General features: G+C 41.9%; 1 protein-coding gene across 1 annotated transcript; it reads right to left on the reverse strand.

Moving 5' to 3' along the window:
- Window positions 1–324: 324 nt before the first annotated feature.
- On the reverse strand, window positions 325–20,264 carry LOC111160895 (phosphoglycerate kinase 1). Its single transcript, XM_022524290.1, has 11 exons — window positions 20,078–20,264; window positions 14,392–14,442; window positions 10,919–11,074; window positions 10,666–10,810; window positions 7,450–7,553; window positions 6,684–6,803; window positions 3,370–3,484; window positions 2,948–3,127; window positions 1,562–1,739; window positions 1,187–1,285; window positions 325–808 (listed from the first exon to the last, which is right to left on the reverse strand). Exons 1-11 carry the CDS (start codon window positions 20,140–20,142, stop codon window positions 768–770), a joined length of 1,254 nt encoding a protein of 417 aa, XP_022379998.1. The 5' UTR covers window positions 20,143–20,264; the 3' UTR covers window positions 325–767.
- Between the last annotated feature and the right edge of the window lie 1,381 nt (window positions 20,265–21,645).

Here is a 21,645-nt window from a genome sequence, read left to right on the forward strand (position 1 = left end):
TGCCCAAAAAAAACCTAAGAGGTAAAAATCTCTGGGGAATGGGAAAATGTGAGGAAGAGGCTGAAGCCTCTATTTTGTTGTTGTAAGCCTTAACTGTTTTATTTTCAACTGTGGTCATGTGTTTTTAACAGATAAAAATGAAACTTAAAGCACCTGTCACATTATCTGTCATAAAGTATGCCCTCAATAAAAGAGTAGACATTTATCTAATCTCCCCTACCTCCCCTACCAATGCTGCCCCATTTCTTGCATTCAGAATGTAGCTGATTCGATCCCTTCCATAGAGTCTGTCCTCACCCTAACCAGTATGACAGGAAAATAAAATCCCAGTTTCAATGGATACTTTTATTTATTTCATAGTTCACCAACTTTGCCTCCCTACCTACCTATAATTGGAATTTCATCTTATTTCCATGCTGAGAAGCGAAACAATGACAAAGCTAGTCAGAATAAGCTACTTCAAAAAGAGAAGCTAACACAGCTCATTTTCTTTTAACAGGCAAAATATAAATATATGCACTCTAGAATGCATAATGGTTTAGTTGCTAGGAAATTCAAAGGGGATCTTGAAGAATGTAGGCAAATCCAGGGTGCAGTAAAGAGGAGCTGAGATGCTGTGCAACTGCTTAAGGGTTCCTGGTGCTGCATCTCTTGGCCACTAGCTGAATCTTGACATGGGGGAAGATTTTAGCTAATGCCAAGTAGAGATACGGCAAGGGCTAAGTTGACTTAGGGGCTGGGCACAGGAACCAAAAGGCAGGAAAGTACTAAACACTGCTGAGAGCATCCACCCCAGGAAGGACTTTACCTGTTTTTGAGAAAGCACACATACACAGACAGCATTACTACAAGACCCACTAAGCCAGATACACCTATCTTCCCAGTAACATATCCCAATAACATGTCTGCTCTTCCTTAGAACACATGACCAAGAGTTGGGTTAACTTTCACATTCTGGGTCCCAGGTCTACTAGAGTGTCACCCCTCTGGAGTAAGTCTTCCTCTCTGCCCCTCCCCACCCAAAATGGATGCCAGGAGTGTTATTTGAAGTTCCTCCATTTGTACTGCCCAGGTAATAATGAACACCAATGACAATACCACATACTATCTCCACTCTACTCTACCCACCTGTCACTGCATAACCCCCAGCCTTCCCCCCAGCAAGTCAAATAGGGAAGAATCTCACCTTCCAGGAGCTCTAAACTGGCACCACCCCCAGTGCTCACATGGCTGACTTTATCCTCTGTATTCCATTTGGCACAGCAAGTAGCAGTGTCTCCACCACCTGTTGAATGAAAGCCAAGTTAAAAAGAGAGAAAAGAAATAAAAAGGACTGGCACCAAACTGTAAGGCGATATGCTCTTAAGCCCAAAAGGTAGATGATGAACCCCCAATTCCCTCTCATTAAGAGGGTCCTCCATGAACTGTACACTGGTTCAGCTCTCAAGACTCAACCAGCACCAAGAAACCTAGTAAAAAAGTTCATCATTTCCCTTCAACTTTCCTCTGATCAGAATTCTACCAGACTACCCTGGCATTAACTTTTTAAAGGACCCTTTACCTATGATGGTGATGCAGCCCCTGGCAGTGGCTTTCACCACCTCATCCATGAGAGCTTTAGTTCCTTGGGCAAAAGCATCCCATTCAAATACGCCCAGAGGTCCATTCCACACGATCTGCTTAGCCCGAGCAACTGCCTCAGCGTACCTCTTGCTGCTCTCAGGACCACAGTCCAAGCCCTAAGGGGCAGAGTTAAAAAAGATGATGACCTACCAAGAAAGTTGCTCTGAAAGTAACACACACCACCTTCACCAAGAGCTGAACTCAAGGCTGAACACCAGCTTCTTGTAGAACCAAAAGACACCCTTCAGTCTTAAGAAGCATAAACCTGCTCATGTCCCTTATGGAAGATCAAATGGAAGGGAAAACCAGGTTATTTGATAAAAACATTCTTAACCACACTATGACTGTGAAGAACTGAATCAGTAGTTTTCAACAGGGGTCATTTCTATCCCTCCCCAGGGGTCCTGTAGCAGTATCTGGGGATATTTTGGTTGTCCCAACTTGGGAGGGGGATATCTACTGACATCTAGGAGGTGGAAGTCAGGGATGCCGCTCAACACCCTGTGATGTGCAAGACAACACCCCCCAGCAAAACCACCTGAGATGCCAACAATGCCAAGGTTGAGACAATGATCTAGATTCAGTGGTTCTCAAACTTTGGCATGCACTGGAATCGCCAAGAGGGCTTGTTCTAGCAAAAAAATTCCTGGGCCCAACCCCCAGAGTTTCTGATACATTAAGTCTGGGATAGGGCCCAGAAACTTCCATCTTCTGATGCTATTGTTCTTAGAACCACACTCTGAGAAACACTGAATAATACCCACATGCTTAACAGAGGAAAATAAGTAAGCAAACTAGTATATCAACATGATACAGCTTTATACAGCTATTACAATAAGTGGCGAACACTAAAATGAAATATTTAGTCTTTAATATACACATACATTTTTTCCTGTTTATTATCAGTACACTTCTGCTACCCTTAATGTTTTTATATAAGAGTTCTTATACAGGTTTTTAGGTAACAACATAATCCAGAACAGCCCAAATCATAAAAGTATTTAGCACCAACCCCAGCACATAGTTAAGTCTTAACAACAAATATTAAATAAATGAAGAAACAAAACATAGTTTTGCCCCCTTATTACCGATGAAGACAGCAGCAATCATGCTTTTCCCCCCAGGGATTCTCTCCTGAGGAGGGCCTCGCTGCTGCATTTGGAGCCCTTTCTGACAGGAATCTCCTGTAGAGATTCTTTTAAAATGCTGGCTGGTTGAATGAATGAATGAATGGAAGGAAGGAAAGAAGGAAGGAGGAAAGAATGAAAGAAAGAAATTAAAATGCTTTTGTTCACTCCTACCACCACCCACCCAATTGACTCACCATCCAGCCAGCAGGTATGCCAGAGGCCACAGTGGCTTGGCCAGTCTTGGCATTCTCATCAAACTTTTCAGCAGTGACAAAGTCAACAGGCAAGGTAATTTTTACACCATTCTTCTCAGCTTTGGACATCAGGTCTTTGACTATCTTGGCTCCCTCTTCATCAAACAGAGAAGTGCCAATCTATACACAGGAGCCAAAATAAAGATCAGCCTCTATACTAAGAACACGATTACCTCACAAAGCAGACAGGAGTTAACAATGCAGTGTGAAGAGCAATTCCAAGACAAAAGGCAACTTTCCAAAAAAAAAAAAAATGGGAGTTTCGAGGGCTCATGTCAGAAGCTGGTTTTCTTTTTAAATTTATGTAACGTGCTACTTCTGATGGAGAACCACTTCATGTCTACTTGGCACTGGTATCCTACCTCCATGTTGTTGAGCACCTTTAGGAAGGTAAAAGCCATTCCACCACCAATAATCATCTCATTGACTTTGTCCAGCATATTACTGATGAGCTGGATCTTGTCTGCAACTTTAGCTCTAGAAGAGAAAGCAAGAATCATCACCGAAAGAATAAATGGTGGACTAAGGAAGTGATATTACATAGTGTCTGAGTTTTTACATCAAGGCACAGAGAAATGTCCAAGTGACAAAAGTACTGGCTAACTACTCTGGAAAACAGTATGGAAGCTCCTATAGAAGTTAAAAATATAACTACTCTATGATCCAGCAATTGTACTACTAAGTATTTACCCAAAATACACAAAAATACTGATTCAAAGGGATACACATGCCCCAATGTTTATCAGCACTGTCAACAATAACCAAGTTATGAAAAGGCCCAAATGTCTATCGACTGATGAATGGATAAAGAACCTGTGGTGTACACACACACACAGCAGACTATTACTCAGCCATAAAAAGAAACCTTGCCACTGCTCAACAATATGGATGGAGCCAGAATGTTATTATGCTAAGTGAAGTCAAGTCAGTCAGAGAAAGACAAATACCATATGATTTCACTTGTATGTGGAATTTAAAAAACAAAACAGATGAACACAAGGGGTAAAAAAAGAGGCAAACCATAAAACAGACTCAAACTGAGGGTTGGTGGGTATGGGGATGGGTTAAATGGATAATGGGTAAGGAGGGGGGCACTTGTTATCATGAGAACTGGCTGTGCACGTAAGTGATGAATCACTAAATCCTACACCTAAAACCAGTATTACACTGTATGTTAACTAACTGGATTTTAAATAAATACTTGGAAGGAACAAAAAAAGTACTGGCTAACGTTGCCCTATGTTTCTTCAACCCAAAAGTCCAATCTGTTTCTAAGAAAACCCCTTAATGGTATGGTTCTAGAACAAAAAGAACTGAGAATACCTACTACTGTCTATAGAAACCATGAGACCCAAATACATCTCTACTTTACCCCTTCTCCCCACAAAAACCAGAGTCAAGACAGCTAGTTATACCTGAGCAAGACCGTTAATTATGGGATCCCTGAACCCACTCAAAACTGTCCCAGGCCAGGGCACTTGGGTGGCATAGTAAGTTAAGTATCCGACATTTGGTTTCAGCTCCAGTCATGATCTCAGGGTCATGAGATCGAGCCCAGTGTCAGGCTAGTGTCAGGCTCTGTGCTCAGCACAGAGTCTGCTTCAAATTCTCTCTCCCTCTGCCCCTCCTTCTTGTGCATGCACTCGCATGCTCTAAAATAAATCAGTCTTAAAAAAATGTGGGATGGGGCGCCCAGGTGGCTCAGTGTGTTAAAGCCTCTGCTTTCGGCTCGGGTCATGATCCCAGAGTCCTGGGATCGAGTCCCACATCGGGCTCTCTGCTCAGTGGGGAGCCTGCTTCCCCCTCTCTCTGCCTGCATCTCTGCCTACTTGTGATCTCTCTCTCTCTGTCAAATAAATAAAATCTTTAAAAAATTTAAAAAATGTGGGATGGATACTCTACACCTCACATGCCCTGCTTCTTCAACAAATCAATGGAAAGAAAATAGTAAGAAAAAGGGACTATTACAGAACAGAAAATGCCTAACAACCAAATACAACACATGAACTTCATATGGATCCTTATTCCATGAAGCCAATTATAAAATGACATTTCTGAGATGACAAAGAATTTCTGAATACAGACTAGATATTAGATGACGAACAAAGCTGTTAAAATGTGTTAGGTATAACGTGGTGGTTATTTAAAAAGAAATCTCTTTATCAATTATGAGATATATACAGTACTACTAAGTGTGATTATGTCTAAGACTTGCTTAAAAGCACTCCCGATAAAAAATGTGATTGTGAAGCAGTGTACTAGGTGTCTGGGGGCTTATTATACTGTTCTCTCAACTTCTGTATATGCTTCAGTGTTTCCACAATAATGTTTTCTTTAATAAAATGTAAAATTTGCCCCAAAACTGTTACTGGTCTGAGACTACACTGGAAGAAAGCTGGCAAAAACAAGAACACCACACCAAAAAAAAACCCTCCACATCAACTTCCCACGAACAGTTATTTCCAGCTAAGCCTTAAATCTGATGGTAACCACTAGGTGGTACTCACATATTCCAGATCTACAGAAGGATGGAAAGCAAAAGCAGCTCGAATCCTTATCTCCAGAGATGAGGATGAGAGTCTGATCTTTGTAACACAGTGCACAAGAGGGGCAATGCTTCTAGAATGCAGAAAACAACCTATACCCACCTGAATTATTTTTAGGACCCTGATACTGGGCTCATGAATCTTGAAGAACTATGCTACCTGAAATTGACATCCAACTCCAGAGTAAGCTTTCACAGGAAAATGCCGACTGTGTTCAATCCCATGGGGGAAAACAAACATGTTTATAAGAAGGTCCAGTAGCATTCAGCCATCAAGAGGGTGCTACCTAGATATCCATGCCAAGTGATAGCAAGTCCTCTTATTCAAGCAGCACTAGGTCCCCGTCCCCACTCTAAAATTTCTCTTCCTAGACTCTTAACCTGCAATTCTGAAATTTCTATTCTAACTAAGCCACTGGAATATCATTATCCACATGGTACCTTTCCCCAAAGGAAAAACTGTAAAAAGGTATATAATCTGGAGAAATGAGTTCTAAATGATAAATTAAATACATACATATGAAGAGATGTTCATATTCTTGCCAGACTGTATGTACATGAAAGGCTCAAGTGCTTCAGAAATTGTAAGATGAGCACCTATGGTGAATCTTTCCCATTCTTCCCTCCAAAACCACTTGCTATCCTTCTTGGCCCTGCTTTATCCCAGGAGGCTGACCTGCATAAAAGCACATCACTTGCCCTTGGGCTTCCAGTTGGGTTGCAGGCAACTGGGAGGGGGCGAGGGAGGGGGAACATCAATAGAAGACTGAAGGGAGATCAGAGTATTTCTTTCCCTGGCTCCCTCCTTGCCAGATGCCTCCCTGCCTATCCCTATGTTCCCTGAACAAGGCTATAGTTTCTCTCAGAGGGCCCTGGATTCTGGTAACCATTCCTTCCTTTTGTCCCTTCAGGCCTAGGGAAGGTGATAGCTGTTGCTAGCCCCAGACTACTAAGCTGTACTTTCTGGATGTCCCTGAACCCTACCCACACATTTGCACATAGTCTCTTTATTAAACTCTCCTTATTTACCCCATCCAATTATGCTTTCTGACCATAATAAGCCATGCAAGTCATGGCCTACTACCAGGCAAACATGCTATTTAAAGCATGATCTTGAAGAGTTCTTCATACCCGCCCAGGATGGCCAGGAAGGGTCGCTCTGGGCATTCCAAGGCCTTGGCAAAGTAGTTCAGCTCCTTCTTCATTAAGAAACCTCCAGCCTTCTGTGGCAGACTGACTCCCACCATGGAGCTAGAAAAGACCAGAGACACTGAAATTTTGGTCAATCCTTAACAATTCTCCCAATTCTAGAGTCCATCTCCTTTATCACTGAAATACTTTCACTTCTGAGATTCCAGGAGACCACGGTTTTCATCCCTAAATTCCAACAAAAATATGGAGGTATTCATCCCTAAATTCCAACAAAAATATGGAGGTACAAAACAAGGTTTTTGACTAACAGGGCAGGGCCTAGAGGAACAAGTAAAAAGCAACAAACCTGAGTAGGATTGGAGAAACCCAACTGAGTCTTCAAGTCAAGGGTTTAACCATAATAAACAATCAGCCAGTTAGCTAATGGCCAAAGAAGACTCCTCACTTTGCTTCCTAGAGACAGCATAAGATTCCGATCCTACATTGTTCATTAACAAAGGGAGGGCTCTACCTGAAATTTCCTAAGAGCAACCTCTTCCTGAAGCTCAACAAAAAGCTCCACAATTCTCCACATTTTTCCCTTTTATTTCCTCAATAAGGACCAAGAATATTCAACAGGAACCGCAGTCTTAACTGGCAGCTCCAATTAGAGATAGAAGCTCAAAGTATGATGTTCTGAGAGCTTGGGCTGCTTGAGTAAACAGAGGAATACTCTTAGCTCAACGTCAAAAAAGACTCTTAGTACCTGTGAGCTCGGTGAGCAGTGCCAAAAGCATCATTGACATAGACATCTCCTAGTTTGGAAAGGGAAGCTCGGAAGGCTTCTACTTTGGCTGGCTCAGCTTTAACCTGCAGGAAAAAAAAAAGGAAGAAAACCAACACAGAAAATGTTGATGGCTTCAAGGAATACAACTGTAAAGGCAATTCATACCAAGAGTCCTCCTGAGTATCTCTAAAGACCCAGAGTCAATGGGACAGCAATTTTTACAACTAGCAACAGTATCTATTTCTTCTTCCAAATAGTCTAGGTCTTTTGGTCCCTTCTACGTTCTGCTCTCCTTCATCCTGCCTCAAATTGCGAAGAAGATTCCTAACCATGGCTTAACCTCTAATCACACAAAGCTAATCACAACCCACTAACCTCTCCCCAAGTCCTAAGATTATCTTTTCCTTTCCTTAACTTGCCTCATAGCCTCATTTCAACATACTCTCCTTGCAAAAGTTAGGATTATACTTGACTCAAGCTTCTAGCTACCAAGGCCTTTTTCCAAAGGGAAAGTGGCCCTCACACACGTTCTTCATGAGGCTGGAATAGAGAGGGCAAGTGGAAACATGGCAACAGAAAAGGACCTCAGAAAATTTTATATATATATATATATTTTATATAAGATATATAAAATATATATATATAAAGAAGTTATTGTATATATTCTATGTAACATTCCCTAAAAGTTAGGCATCTAAGAAAACAAGAAATACACTTCTCCAAAAAGAAAGAGAAACAAAAAGTAGTAGTAAAACATTATGGCTTTGAAATGTCTGCTCACTCTCCAACATCCCCCCCCACCCACCCAAAAGGGGACATAAAACAGGATGGCAGGATAAACAAAAAACCTCCAGAAAGAAACCAAGCAAAGATGCATGGGGGAACACATCACAGAAAAATATACAGGACAGAACTAATGTTCCTTTTAGTCACTGCCCACTCCCATCCTCCTACATTTCAAGGTGAAGGAGGTTGCCACAAAGAACAGGGATTTTCTTCTAATGACCTTAAGAATGCAGGGGAACTAATACTAAAACTAAAGACTGTAGAACCTACATAATCTTTCCAGAATGGAATAGCATCTGCCACTGGTGACTAAAATTATCCGTGTTATTATGAAAATACTGCCCAAATGGCAGAACACCTGGGTTCTAGGCCCAACTCCAACACTAATTCACTGTGTAACCTTTGGCAAATAGATCTCTGTCCCTGAAATCTTCCCACCTATTAAAAAGGCATGATAACCCCTTGAAGAATTGTTGAAGGAAAAATGGGGCAAACTGAAGCTCTTCACGAAACAGGCACTACAGAAATTAATAACCAGAACCCACTTCTCAGTTTTGTTCTGCCAATAACTAGAAGAAAGAAAATATTCCTAAAAGACCAATGTGGGCACACTGGAAAAAGGAAGTATTTTATGTCCTTGTTTTTTTTTTTTAATCTATTTTGAACTTATTACTGGCTCAAGAAATTCCAAGCATCAAAAGCCACTAGACACTAAATGTAAAGTTAACTAAAAAAGTCACAGACTAGAACTGTTAGTTCATCACTTCCTGAATAGGTGGTTTTGTCTCAATCTGCTACCATTTCTAAGTCCTAGAGTCTGTGCAAGTGAGTTTCACTCTAAACAGGCACCAAATTTGAGATCAGCACCTGACTCCTACCACTATACCAAGATTATGCCAAAGGCAGGGTAAGGCAAGACCAGGGCCTAAGGCGCTAAGAAAAGAAACTGCTTGTAAGCAGGTACTCCAATGACCTTAAGAAACACCAGAAGCACAACAGGAGACTGAGATACTAGCTTCAAAGAATCTTATTCCCCAAGACACAAAACACCTAAGGGTAGAAAGTTCTAAAGGATGACTTCAGCTTCTCTTTTACCCATAGGCAAATCCTACATCATCCTCAAAGAGCCAGCTTTATCATTTAATATTTGAATTCTGGCTGTCAGGTCATAGTAATCTACTTTGTGGATTATCTATGGTTGCTCTTTTAATTTTTGTTTTAGGTGGGTTTTTTCTATGGTCACTTTGGCATGACAACAGCATAGTTGAGCAGTTCCAACAGAGACCATATGCAGTTGTGACTATACTGCCTACAAAGCCTGAAGTATTTTACTGTTTCACCCTTTATAGAAGTTTACTGATCTAATGGACTGAGCTATATATGAAGTCCAGCAACACCACTACTGCCTCTAACTTTAGTAAAATGACTGCCTTTCAGAAACTTAAATTTCTTTATAAAATGATGACATGTGCACTTCCTTATTTTAAAGGGAATTCAAAAAAATGTTTTATACTTCATAAAAAAAAAGTCTCAAATCCAAGGCAATATCATCATGACCATCATTTGCCCAACTACAATTTCCCCAGAGTCCCTTTCCACTTGACTTAGTACAAAGTACTTTTTCTGCTCACTTAATTCTTTTGTAAGGAAATCCCAATTCTATCACACTAAATTTCAATTTATGGTTTTAAGAGTGCCAAGCTCAACTATTAAGTTAATCCCCCTTTTAAATAAGAATTATTACTGTTCTTCTATAACACACCATGGTCTGTTGCTTAGAAAAACTGTTTCAGCCTTGACGGAAAAAAAAAATCTGAAACTGGCTCTGCGGGAAGAACCCCTGGTATAGCATGGACACCCACCCCACAACTACAAAAGCACATCCACTGAATACTCTTATACCCAAATGTTATTCACATATTTTTCAAAGGTATTACAAAACATCTGAGCATGAGAAGGGCTTCTGGGACACTAGCCAATATTCTATTCCTTGACCTAGGTGGTGGTTACATAGCAGGTGTGTGTGTACTCTGATAATTTATCAGGTCATGCATCTATAGATAGATAGATATAAATATAATTTATATAAACGTATAGCTTGAATATATATACATATATACCCATATATATTCATATTCATTTATATTAAAGATTTTCATATATATTAAAATAACCTTTAATATATGAATAAAAGGTATTTTAATTTATTCATATATGAATATTCGTATGTATGAATAAAATAACCTTTATATGAATAAACATAAACCTTATCTCATATATACATATTTATGCTATACTTCAATAAAAAGGTATCTAAGGAAAAAATAAACATGAACTACCTCTATTCTTCAATCTCTCATGGACTCAGTCCCCCTCACCCCTAATAATGTCTGAAGTCACAGGCCGTACCTTATTCCCAGAAGCATCTTTTCCCTTCCCTTCTTCCTCCACATGAAAGCGAAGGTTCTCCAGCAGGATGACAGACCCAGCAGCTGGGTTAGCACAAGCTTTCTCCACTTCTTGGCCCACACAGTCCTTTAAGAACAAAACATCCCTGGGGAGAGCAGGAGATGGAGACAACTGAAAAGTCTAAAAGAAACAGTACATGCTTCACAGCCATCTCCTGTCATAGAGTCTACCAGCTCCAGAGTCTGGCACTTACTTGCCCAGCAGAGATTTAAGTTCTACAGCAACTGGCTCCAAAGAGTACTTCTCAGGCATGGGGACACCATCTGGCCGGCCGAGATGGCTCATAAGAACAACTGACTTAGCTCCATTGTCCAAGCAGAATTTGATGCTTGGGATGGCAGCCTTGATTCTGCAACGAAAAAGGGACAGGGATCAAGGTTACTCCTAGGAATTAGTGGGAATGGTTTTTTATTTATGGCCTCATGAACTATGAAGCCCCTTTTCTTCTCTAAATTCCCTCAGATTTACTGTTGGGAACTCAGTGATGGTCCTCAGGTTCAGGTTCAGAGGAAGAAGTCAGTTATGATGCCAACCCTCCACCAAGGATTATTCAATCTCATCGCGTTCTGCCACTTATGCAGAGAAGATCTACCAGAGCAGGACTGAAGCTGCTATCTTTAGAAGGACTTGCTTGCAAGGTTGGCCCTTCGCCAGTGTCTGAGAACCCGGCTTCCAAAGTCGTCCCTCAAATCTGACATGCGCTGTTCTAATGGACACTGCTCCAAGACCGTACAAAGTGATTTACACTGAACACCTGCTTTCTTCTAATAGTCTAGAATTTTGTTGGTTCCAATGCAGAGGGTACCCATTGACCAGCTCCCAGTAAAAATCCTGGAAGCCAAATCTCTAATAGCTTCTCTGGGCAAAAACAATGCAAGCAACTTCTGCAGTTTCCACTGCTCAAGGGCGAGCACTGGAAGCCCATGCATAGGTTTCTCCAGATTTTATGTGTCTTTTCCCCTTGCTGATCTTGTCATGTACCCTGTAATAATAAACTTTGGCAGTAAGAACTCTATGCTACATCCTGTCCTATGAGTCCTTCTAGTGAATGACTAAGTTATGAAGGTGTCTTGGGGACCCCTGAAACATCCCTCTTATGTGACTGAGGAAGAAATCTAAAATTCCCCAATCCTGACACCATTAAAGGAAATACAGGAAAAACTTAAAAATATGTAGTAACTTTTTTGCACCCATTACAGATCCTAAGGCACATTTCCTGGTAGGAAAAAATACATTATATAGAACATGGTTTAAATAATGTCATATTATCTACATTATAGTTTAAAAAATTATTAAACTTCCTTTAAACATGTCAAACTTTTGTTATAACCTTGATACTAACTTTCCATTTTTGCCAGTCTTTTTTTTTGAAGTTTTTTTAAGATTTTATTTATTTGACAGAGAGAGGGAAAGTACAAGTAGGCAGAGCAGCAGGCAGAGGGAGAGGGAGAAGCAGGCTCTCCACTGAGCAGGGAGCCCAATGTGGGGCTCGATCCCAGTACTCTGGGATCATGACCGGAGCTGAGGCAGCCATTTAAACGACTGAGCCACCTAGGTGCCCTTTTTTTCTTTTTTGAAGATTTTACTTATTTATTTGTGAGAGAGAGAGCGAGCACAAGCAGGCAGAGTGGGAGGCAGAGGCAGAAAGAGAAGCAGGCTCCCTGCTCAGCCCGATGCAGGACTCGATCCCAGGATCCTGGAATCACGACCTGAACCGAAGGCAGCGGCTTAACCCACTGAGCCACCCAGGCGTCCCCATTTTTGCCAGTCTTTAAGAAACTGAAATTGATAATAAAGAAATCATTCATTTATTCCACAAATACTTATTGAATGCTTCTTATGCCAGGTACCTTTCCAGATTCCGAGAATACAACAGTAAATGAAACAGTCTCTGCTCTCATGAAGTATAATTCTAATGGAGAGAGACAATAAAAAACATACATATATATGTGTATATACACATAAATATGGGTATGTGTGTGTCTGTCATCAGGTGGTAGTAAGAGCTACAGAAAAAAGGTAGAGAGACAAGAATGATTGAGGAACAGTGGTGAAGGGGATTTTATTTTTTTTTTTAAAGATTTTATCCATTTGACAGAGATCACAAGCAGGCAGAGAAGCAGTCAAGAGTGAGGAAGAAGCAGGCAGAGAGTGAGGAAGAAGCAGGCTCCCTGCTGAGCAGAGAGCCCAACGTGGGGCTCGATCCCAGGATCCTGGGATCATGACCTGAGCCGAAGGCAGAGGCTTTAACCCACTGAGCTACCCAGGCGCCCCAGTGAAGGGGATTTTAGATAGTGTGACCAGGGAAGTCTCTGATTAGGTGACATTTCAGCAGACAATGGAACAATAAAAAACCAAGTTAGGTTTCTAAAATATCTTATGCTATTTGACATATATAAAAACTCACTAATTCCAAATAAAGAAGAAGCCTTCATTAGGCACAAAGTTTGCCCAAAGAAATGAAATTATTCTTCAGGGATATCCCTTATCAGCAAGTTCTATTATTTTTAATGCTTCCTTTTGTTAACTCCATGGATTTCTGAAAATGAAAAAAATGTACTCAGACCTGCTTCTCTGCTTTTAATTCATAAAACACCTTGATAGGCATATTTCCAATTTCTTCTGTGTGCTGCAGAAAATAATGAAAAAAGAGATGCCTTGTACAAAACACAGACCTTCCACTACGCTGCAGCAGGGATGTACTTGGTAAAATGCCATTCTCTACCCTGGGACCAGTATCTGAAAATGTTCTGGGTCTAGACCTACACCATACAATAAGGCAGCCATTAGCTATGTGTGCCTCTTAAATACTAGGAATAATGACTAGTCCAGATGGCGATGTGCTTTGTGAAGATACATGCTGGATCTTAAAGACTTAATACCAAAAAAATTTTATGTCCCTTTAATTTTTTCCTGAGTAACTACTGAATGATTATTTTGGACTTAACTGAATTAAATAAAATGTTTACTTAAAATTAAGTTCACCCACTTCTTTTTACCTTTTTAATGTGGTAACTAGAAAATTCTGTATTATATGTGGCTTATATTCTATTTCTATTAGACAACACTGCTCTAGATCATTGGAAAGCACACCTTTCCAGCTCAAACCCCTCATCTGGAATTTAAAATTAAACCTTCTTTACAATCTAGTCAAAAGCAAGAGTATACTATCACTTAAAATTTCTGCTTCTGATTTTGGAGTCAAGATATTTAGAACAGCCTAAACTGACTGAAAATACTACTTCTGAAATCTTTTCCCTTATATCGAAATTCCCCAAAACTGATTTTATCTGAGCCATATTAAGTGGAAAGGCTTGTAAAAATACATATAAGCTTAAAATTACTAATACTAAAAAATCCTCTTGCACAGTTCTTCATTTTGCCAGGGAAGCAAATATCAGCTCTGATATTTTTTAAAAATACGTAACCCCAAATTCTTCAAATTTTCAAAAAATAGGGAGAGAAAATAAATCACTTAAAATGACTTTTTTCAATTTCTACATTCTCATAAGAAAGCAGACCACATAGTGGGTTTGTGGAAGACCAAGACTACATATGGCTTAAGCTACCACACAGTTCTACACTAAGAAAGGAAAACCATTTTATCCTACATACCCACAGGCACACACATCTTAAACCAAACTCAAGTTTTAGCAGAGACCTTACCTCTGGTTGTTTGTTATCTGGTTGTTCTTCATAGGAACGTTGAAGTCCACTCTAAAAAAGAAGCAAAGTTTCAGATTCCCTCAAAGATTAGGAGAAGCATTTTTAGTGAACCAGTTAAATATGATGGGTGTTCAAAAACCACCTTAATAATCAGTGGTATTAGAAGTCACAGTAGTTAGCCATGGGGAGGCCGGTGGGAGGAGGGAGAGAGGACTGGAAGAGGACACCAGAAGGTGCTTCTGGGGTTGTCTTGTATTTCCTGACCTGGGTGATTACACAAATGTGTTCATTCTGTGGTAATTCTTTGAGCTTATGATCTGTGTCCTTTTAGGTATGTATCTCATACTTTAAAAGAAAGAAAAATTTTTAAAAATAAAAAACAAACCTGACTTCACAGGAACTAGCCCTCAAAACCTGGGAAAACCAGTTCCACCTAAAAAGATTTTCATGTGGACCTAGTATGACAGTATCTAATAATAATGGAGGCTGAATGCATAAGGGGTAATTACGGAACATTATCTTGATTGTGATTCCTTTGATATTATTTCTGGGTCCTAGTGAAGCTAACTAATATTACTCAAAAGAAAAAAAATGACTAGAAAATAAAACATATCAACAGATTATCATTCTTTCTGAAGAAAGCCTGGGGCCTCATGACCAAAAAAGAAAACCAGTGTCCAAGACCAAGTTCACACAGTACTCTTCAAGCAAAACACAGGCAATAAAAATAAGATAGCTTCTTTCATAAAACCTGAGAGGAGAGGGTAGAACATGTGATCCTGCCTACCTGACAAACAACTTAGCAGAGAAGTGATCAGGATGGCACAAGCAAGTAATTTACTGCAGTCTCTCCTTTCTCACCTGACTTTTACCATTTTTTAAGAACCAATAATTTCCTTCCCCCTTCTGAACTCCTTAGAAGCCCAGCCTATTTCAATCTAACTGAAAACAATGTGTGATAGCTAGTTGTTAGGGCTAAAAGCTGCCTGCCAAGATCCTGTTTAAATTCTTTCTTTCTCATCTGCAGAATGGGGATGATAGTATCTACCTCACGGTGTTACTGTGAGAATTAAATGAGTTAGCGTGATCTGTAAAGGGCTTAAAAGAGTACCTGGTACACAGTAAGTTCCATACAAATGGCAGCTGTTGTATGTGTTAATGCTTCTCCAAAATGTAATTTGTGTTTTAAAAGGCATCAATCTGCCTTTGAAAACACAATCCACCGTTACAAAAACAGCTAGCACAGTCACATGCTAAGGGGACTAAGGGAAGATATGACGTAGTGGAGAAGACTGCTGCCAATGCTCAAGGCCTAGCAGACAGTTACAACATCCTTAGACCTATAAAGACGACCACCAATTTCCTATATCCCTACTCCAACCTACCTCATTGAAGAGATGCCTTTCTAAAGACGGGCTGAGGGAATAAGTCTATATTCAAACATTTTAATTAAGTCTTCAAAAATAAAAGCAGTATGCCTCTGAAGAAATACACTCTTCAGTTTCAGGCTACCTCACTCTGATTCTAAGTGTCTTCTCTAAATATCCCAAACAAGGCCCCTGCCAGCCTTCAAGTACATTCTGAAGAAAACAGAGTATCCCATTACTTGTTGTCATTTTCCCTCTTGCAGCCTCCCAGAAAGGCCCATGGTCAAAAGGGCTAATGGCGACAGGCTAAGCACAAGCCACTCTTTTCAGTATTCCCTACTCCCAAGCCCTTACAGGGAGGAAATTCTATGTGCAGAGAAAGTCAAGAATCTGTGACATCTATGCAAGCCGATATAACATACCTTACTGATGAGAACTGGACTTCTCTTTGCCTGTGCTTTACCTCCCTTCATCACCTCCTAGACTATCAACAACAGCTCTGCTTTTAGCTTCTCCTTCCTGAGGACTCTGCCACAGAAACTGCCCTTGCCTACACATTCTACTTCTTATATTCTATATAAAATCTGTACCCCTTCCTTTTCCACTTCCCTTAAACACTGGTGAGCCTTAGCTTCAGGCATGAACTCAGATTTCACTATACAGTTATCAGAATGGCTGAAATAAAAAAATAATGGCAACACCAAATGCTGGTAAAGATGCAGAAAAACTGATCACTCGTGTAAAATAGTGTGCCTGCTTTGGAAACCAGTCTGGGAATTCAGCATATGATCCAGTGATTTCACTCCTAGGTGTTAATCCAAGAGAAATGACAGCATTTGTCCATATCAAGACCTGTCCATGAATATTCAATGTGCACAACAGCTTTATTTGTTAATAGCCCCAAACTAGAAACAAACTGGATGTCCATCACTGGGTGAATGGCTAAACAAACTGTGCAACATTCATACCATGAAGTACTACTCAGCAATATAGAGAAGCGACAACTTGCATAAATCTAGAGGGCATTAAACTGAGTGGGGGGAAAAAAAAGCCAATCCCAAAAGGTTATATACTGTGATACCACTTATGTAACATTTTTGCAATGACAAAACTTTAGGGGCAGGAAACAGATCAGTAGTTACCAGGGGATGGAATGAAGGGAGTTGAGGGCAGGGGAATGACTCTGCAGAGGCAGAAAGAGGAAGGTCTTGGTGATGCTCAAACGAAAAGAAAGGTTTTGTAACTTGTGGTAGAAATTACACCGATCTATACATGTGATAAAACAGCACAGAACTATACACTTTGTCCCAATGTCAACTTCCTACTTCTGATATTGTACTCTAATTTTGTAAGATGTATCCACTGGGGGAAACTGAGGGAACAAAGACTTCTCTGTATATCTCTGCAACCTCCTTAATTTTGTAAGATGTATCCTTTGGGGGAAACTGGGTGAACAAACTTCTCTGTACTAACTTTGCAACCTCCTGTGAATCTGTAATTATCTTAAAACAAATTGTTAAAAACGCTCATTTAGTTAGAATATCAAGTCTCTGTCACCTGAAATCTCAGGGGTCCAGACCCAATCCCATTAAAAGCTCTCAAAAGTACCATGCTTACCCTTGGGTCACTGCCCCCAACTGGAAGATTGGGGTATTATGGGTGTCTTAAGGACTTCTCTGCTCAGTTTTTCCTCTCCATTTTTTTTTTCCACTGCATCAAGAGCTGCTGCTTAACAGGTTAGAACAGGTTAGAGAAAAGCAGTGAGGTTTAAAATTGAAGACTGGTGGAGGAAGCAAGCAAAAAGGGAAGTGCTTCACCAGTCACCAAAGGAGTAAGACTGGCAATCCGTGCTGGGAAGGAAGGAAATGACATTGCAAAAATAAGCCGGAAGTTATACTGAAAAGGCGGTCACGTCAACTGGAATCCAAAAAAAAAAAAAAAATGGAGGTGGAACCTGGTAATTACCCAGTCAGAGGTTTCTGACTAAAGTTCCCTCAACCAATCAGTCTGTTTCCCTTGGCAATTCAAAGCAGGATCCTGAAGACTTGGCTAACACCAACATCAGAGATCTCAGAGTTCTCTTTTGTAGGATGAAAAGGAAGCAAGTGAAGTAGCCATTACTCAGGAGACCCCATTTCTGAAACATTGCCAGCAACCACCACATAAAGGCACTGAAACAAAAAGAAATTTGTGCTGACAAGGTATAGCTGCCTAGGCTCTTCCAAAAAAATCCTACAAAATGTGACTCTGTTCAAAAGAGATACATTATCAGGGGAAAAAGTAACTCCCTGTCCCCAGGCAAAATAAACAGAATTTATCCAGATTTCAGGGGAAAAAATATTGATTGCAACCTTCAGCAGACAAAAAGTCTTTTTTAGACTGCCCTTTTTACAATGTTGAGTAATTAGAGGATCTGGCTGGAAGTCAAAGAGACCCAAATTCTAGTCCTAGCTCTGCCACCAATTTGCTAGTCTGGTGACCCTGGACAGGTAATTTTCCAACAGCAAAAGAGGACTGGCCAATCATGTCAAGTCTCAAGGTTAATCTGTGTTAAATGAAACTTTGAGCCCTTGGACAGCAAGGTATTTCATATTAAGTACAGAGGGAGAAAAAAGATAAGCACCACCTCAAGTCCCACTCCCAGTCAGCCTAGTTAATTCCTCAAACCAGTTCCCCTGAGAAGATAAAGCCCAAGACTGCAATTGCAGGAAGGTGACCAGCGTGATGCCCCACTTCTGTTCTTTCAGCAGGTGTATCTGGACAGGTCAGCATTGAGCCCAGTAAAGATGGGAGGAGATAATTTAAAAACCTAAAATCCAGTCACATGGCAATGTCCACCTGACCTGTCTATCCCCTCTCTTAAGATCACCTGAGGGGTAGAAAGGGCCTTTTCTAGTACTAGGATGGCTTTGATTACTACTACGTCCAGATTGCAAATACCTAGGTCATTTGGGAAAATGTAGACACTAAGTGCTTCTCAGGGCCATAAGCTGCTGAGTTGTTCTATTTCCACAACAAGGCAGAGGCAGCGACATGCAAAACTAAAAGTGTCCATGATAAAATCAGAGAAAAGGGTAGAACTGCATTAACTTTTACAGTGCCCACAGTTCTGAAATTCAGAGTGCCCTATGTTTAAGCCTAGGGTGAAGGGAGATTCCCTACAACCTTGTGTGTCTGTTAATATCCAAAAGATGCCCTCACTTGAACCAGCCCAATTGGCAAAGGGGCTGGATCACACCATTCACATGCCTGTCCATCTATCAACCACTTCCCAAAAAGGACAGGGCTGCACAAGGCTATCAATCAAGCCCTGCCACCCAGAAAACACGCCACCCTTGGATCCTATCAAGGTTTATCAACAGTTGACCCATCAGTTACATACCCAACTGTCCTGCACTTTGCTCCTAGCTTGCAAATGTACCACACGTTACCAAAATGATAAATGTAAAAGCTCCATACACCACATTGCTAATTTTGGAATGTAAGGGAGTCCCATGGTAAGTGACCAGGATCCACACGTGCAGAGTAAAAGACCCCCAAGTGCATGGGTAGCCTATCCTCACCTCCACTATCCTGCTTCTCTTGCCTTCTGTGAGGTGAGGTTGAAGAACAGCACGGTAAAGCACCCACGCCCTGCTGCTCTACCACTAGCCAGTATGTGTCACCATTCTGATGTAAACCCCATGCCCTGTAGTCCAACGGTGCCGCCTGTTACATAAGCTCTGCAGAGTATCCTTCAGTGTGCCCCACCCCTCCTCACCCTCCCATCCTCCATGTTTTAGGGGGTCCTACTCCTGAACATCGAAATCAACATCTTTTGGGGAAAACCTCCCTTTTATGCAGGGACCTTCAAAATCTGTGCCATTTCTCATCTCTCTAGGATGATCCAGGGCGGTGGGGGAAGGGAAAGTAACCAAATGACCTTTCAAGGTCCCTTCTTTGAGGCCTAGGGATTTGAAGGCTAAGCATTAGGCCTCACCTCGCCTGGTAGGAGCTGGAGGCGACAGAACTGCATTTCAGGAATAGGAAATAGGGCAAAACTGGTCATTTGAGCCAGAACTGAGCCCTTCCTCGGCGGATCCACCAGCAAAGGGCAAAAACGGCTCCCCTTCCGGGCGAAGACGAGGCGGTCAGAAACCGTGAAATTGGGGCAAAGCCTCGACCACAATGGTGGAAAGCCTCACTCTGCAGGCTCAGAACCCACGGGGCCGAGCGGACGACTAAGAGCAACTTTGGGCAGGAGCGGAAGCAAGTTGGCTCGGGCCGAAGAGACTGCGGCCAAGCCCTTGAGGGAAGCACTAGCAGACGTGTAGAATTACCTCATGACGACCCGCTTCCCCTTCACGTCCAGCTTGTCCAGAGTCAGCTTGTTAGAAAGCGACATCCTGGCAATACAAGGGCCACGAGGCTGAGAGCCGAGACACTGGAGAAGAATGCGGCCGACTCGCGCTCCAGTTGCGTGCTGAATGCCGAAAGCTGCCCGGGCCACACCGCCCCGCCTACCGCTCCTCCCCTTCTCCCTCGCGCAGCGCCCGGCCGTTGCTATTGGACGCGGCCGCGACGCGCCAGCACTCCGCCATTGCCTCGGAGGCGCTGTCTGCGAGAACACTGGTGGGACGTGCGGTTTTCATTTGTCACGTCCGGCACGCAGCGAGCCGCCCCAGACCTTCGTGACTCGAGGGTGGGAGCAGGAGGCGGGGCCGCGGGGTGGGCAGGGAAGGGCTCGGGGTGGCGCCTCCGGGCGGACGAGGAGAGCGCGAGAGGTCCCGGGCCTCCGCCCCGGTGCCCGGAGCCGATGCGGCGCGATGCACAGACACAATGGCCAGAAGAAAAGCATCGCCCCCCTCCTCAAACCCAGGGATTTCTTGGCAACCCTGCCAGGATTGATGCAAAAGGCGCTTCCCTCTGGAAAACTAATTGGGTTTCTTGGCTCCCCAAAGTGGAATTCTAAGCAAGGCTGCTAATTACTGAGACCTCTCAGAATCCGGGAAAGGCCTAGGTCCCCATCTCTTATAATAAAAAGTGTTATGTAATTGTTCTGGTTTTGACATAACGCTAATGACAAGCAGATAGCATTTTTCACATATGCACTAATAATGATCACAAAACTCGGAGGTAAGTATTGCCTTTCTCACTTTGCAGATTAAGTAAATGATGCAGAAAGAGCTTTAGTGGGTTGCTTAGGGATTTAGGCCTTGTAAGTGGTGGATTCAAACTCAGGCAGGGCAGATGAAGAGTCCATACATATTATACTGTAATACAGACAGGAAATGGGGACTCCATGCCCCACATGTTTGCAGAATTGGCTGGAATTGTAAACAGCGTTAGGGGTTCCCTGGAAAAGAAAAACCAGATATAGGCATGCCTACAGACCAGTCCTAGGAACCAGAGGGAGTCCCTCACGCCCAACCAAGAGGGTCCTTGGCTGTGCTGAGGGTAGACATCAAACGCGAGGCTGCAGGAAGTTAAAGCAGAGTTATCAAAGACAGCAGGTACAGGCGAAGCATCCGGAGGTCTTGAAAAGGAAAAAAGCGAGTCTTGTATTTGGGGCCTGGGGTTTTTAATTGAGGGTGACTGCCTGGTGTATGTGTCCCCTCAGGCATCCAGGAACGGGTTAGAACAAAGACCAGGTGTTACTCCTTAGAGCAAGGGAGCAAGATTTCTAGGGCCAGTGGTCTGTAATATGGATATGATAGCTTCTTCTGTTCACTCTCACCTGGTCTTTAGACGTTATCTATTCTAGAGAAATCATTAACTCTTTGTCTCTTGCCAGGAGCACATACTCTATTTACATTGCAAGGCATGTCTAAAGTCAGGTGGAGGTGCAGGGCCTAGGGCTAAGTGAAACAGGAGAAGGAACAAACGCAGATTTTTTTTTTATTAATTT

Source organism: Enhydra lutris, unplaced genomic scaffold, assembly GCF_002288905.1.
Source record: "Enhydra lutris kenyoni isolate GAN:26980312 unplaced genomic scaffold, ASM228890v2 scaffoldscaffold79, whole genome shotgun sequence".
NCBI classification, from domain to species: domain Eukaryota; kingdom Metazoa; phylum Chordata; class Mammalia; order Carnivora; family Mustelidae; genus Enhydra; species Enhydra lutris.

Excerpts from the sequence above, each read along its gene's own strand:
- LOC111160895 (XM_022524290.1), bottom strand. The coding sequence starts at position 20,142 with ATGTCGCTTTCTAACAAGCTGACTCTGGACAAGCTGGACGTGAAGGGG. Across the intron at positions 11,075-14,391 it reads CAGATAACAAACAACCAGAG|AATCAAGGCTGCCATCCCAA; the intron begins GTAAGGTCTCTG and ends TTTTCGTTGCAG. Across the intron at positions 1,286-1,561 it reads GGGCTGCATCACCATCATAG|GTGGTGGAGACACTGCTACT; the intron begins GTAAAGGGTCCT and ends TTCATTCAACAG.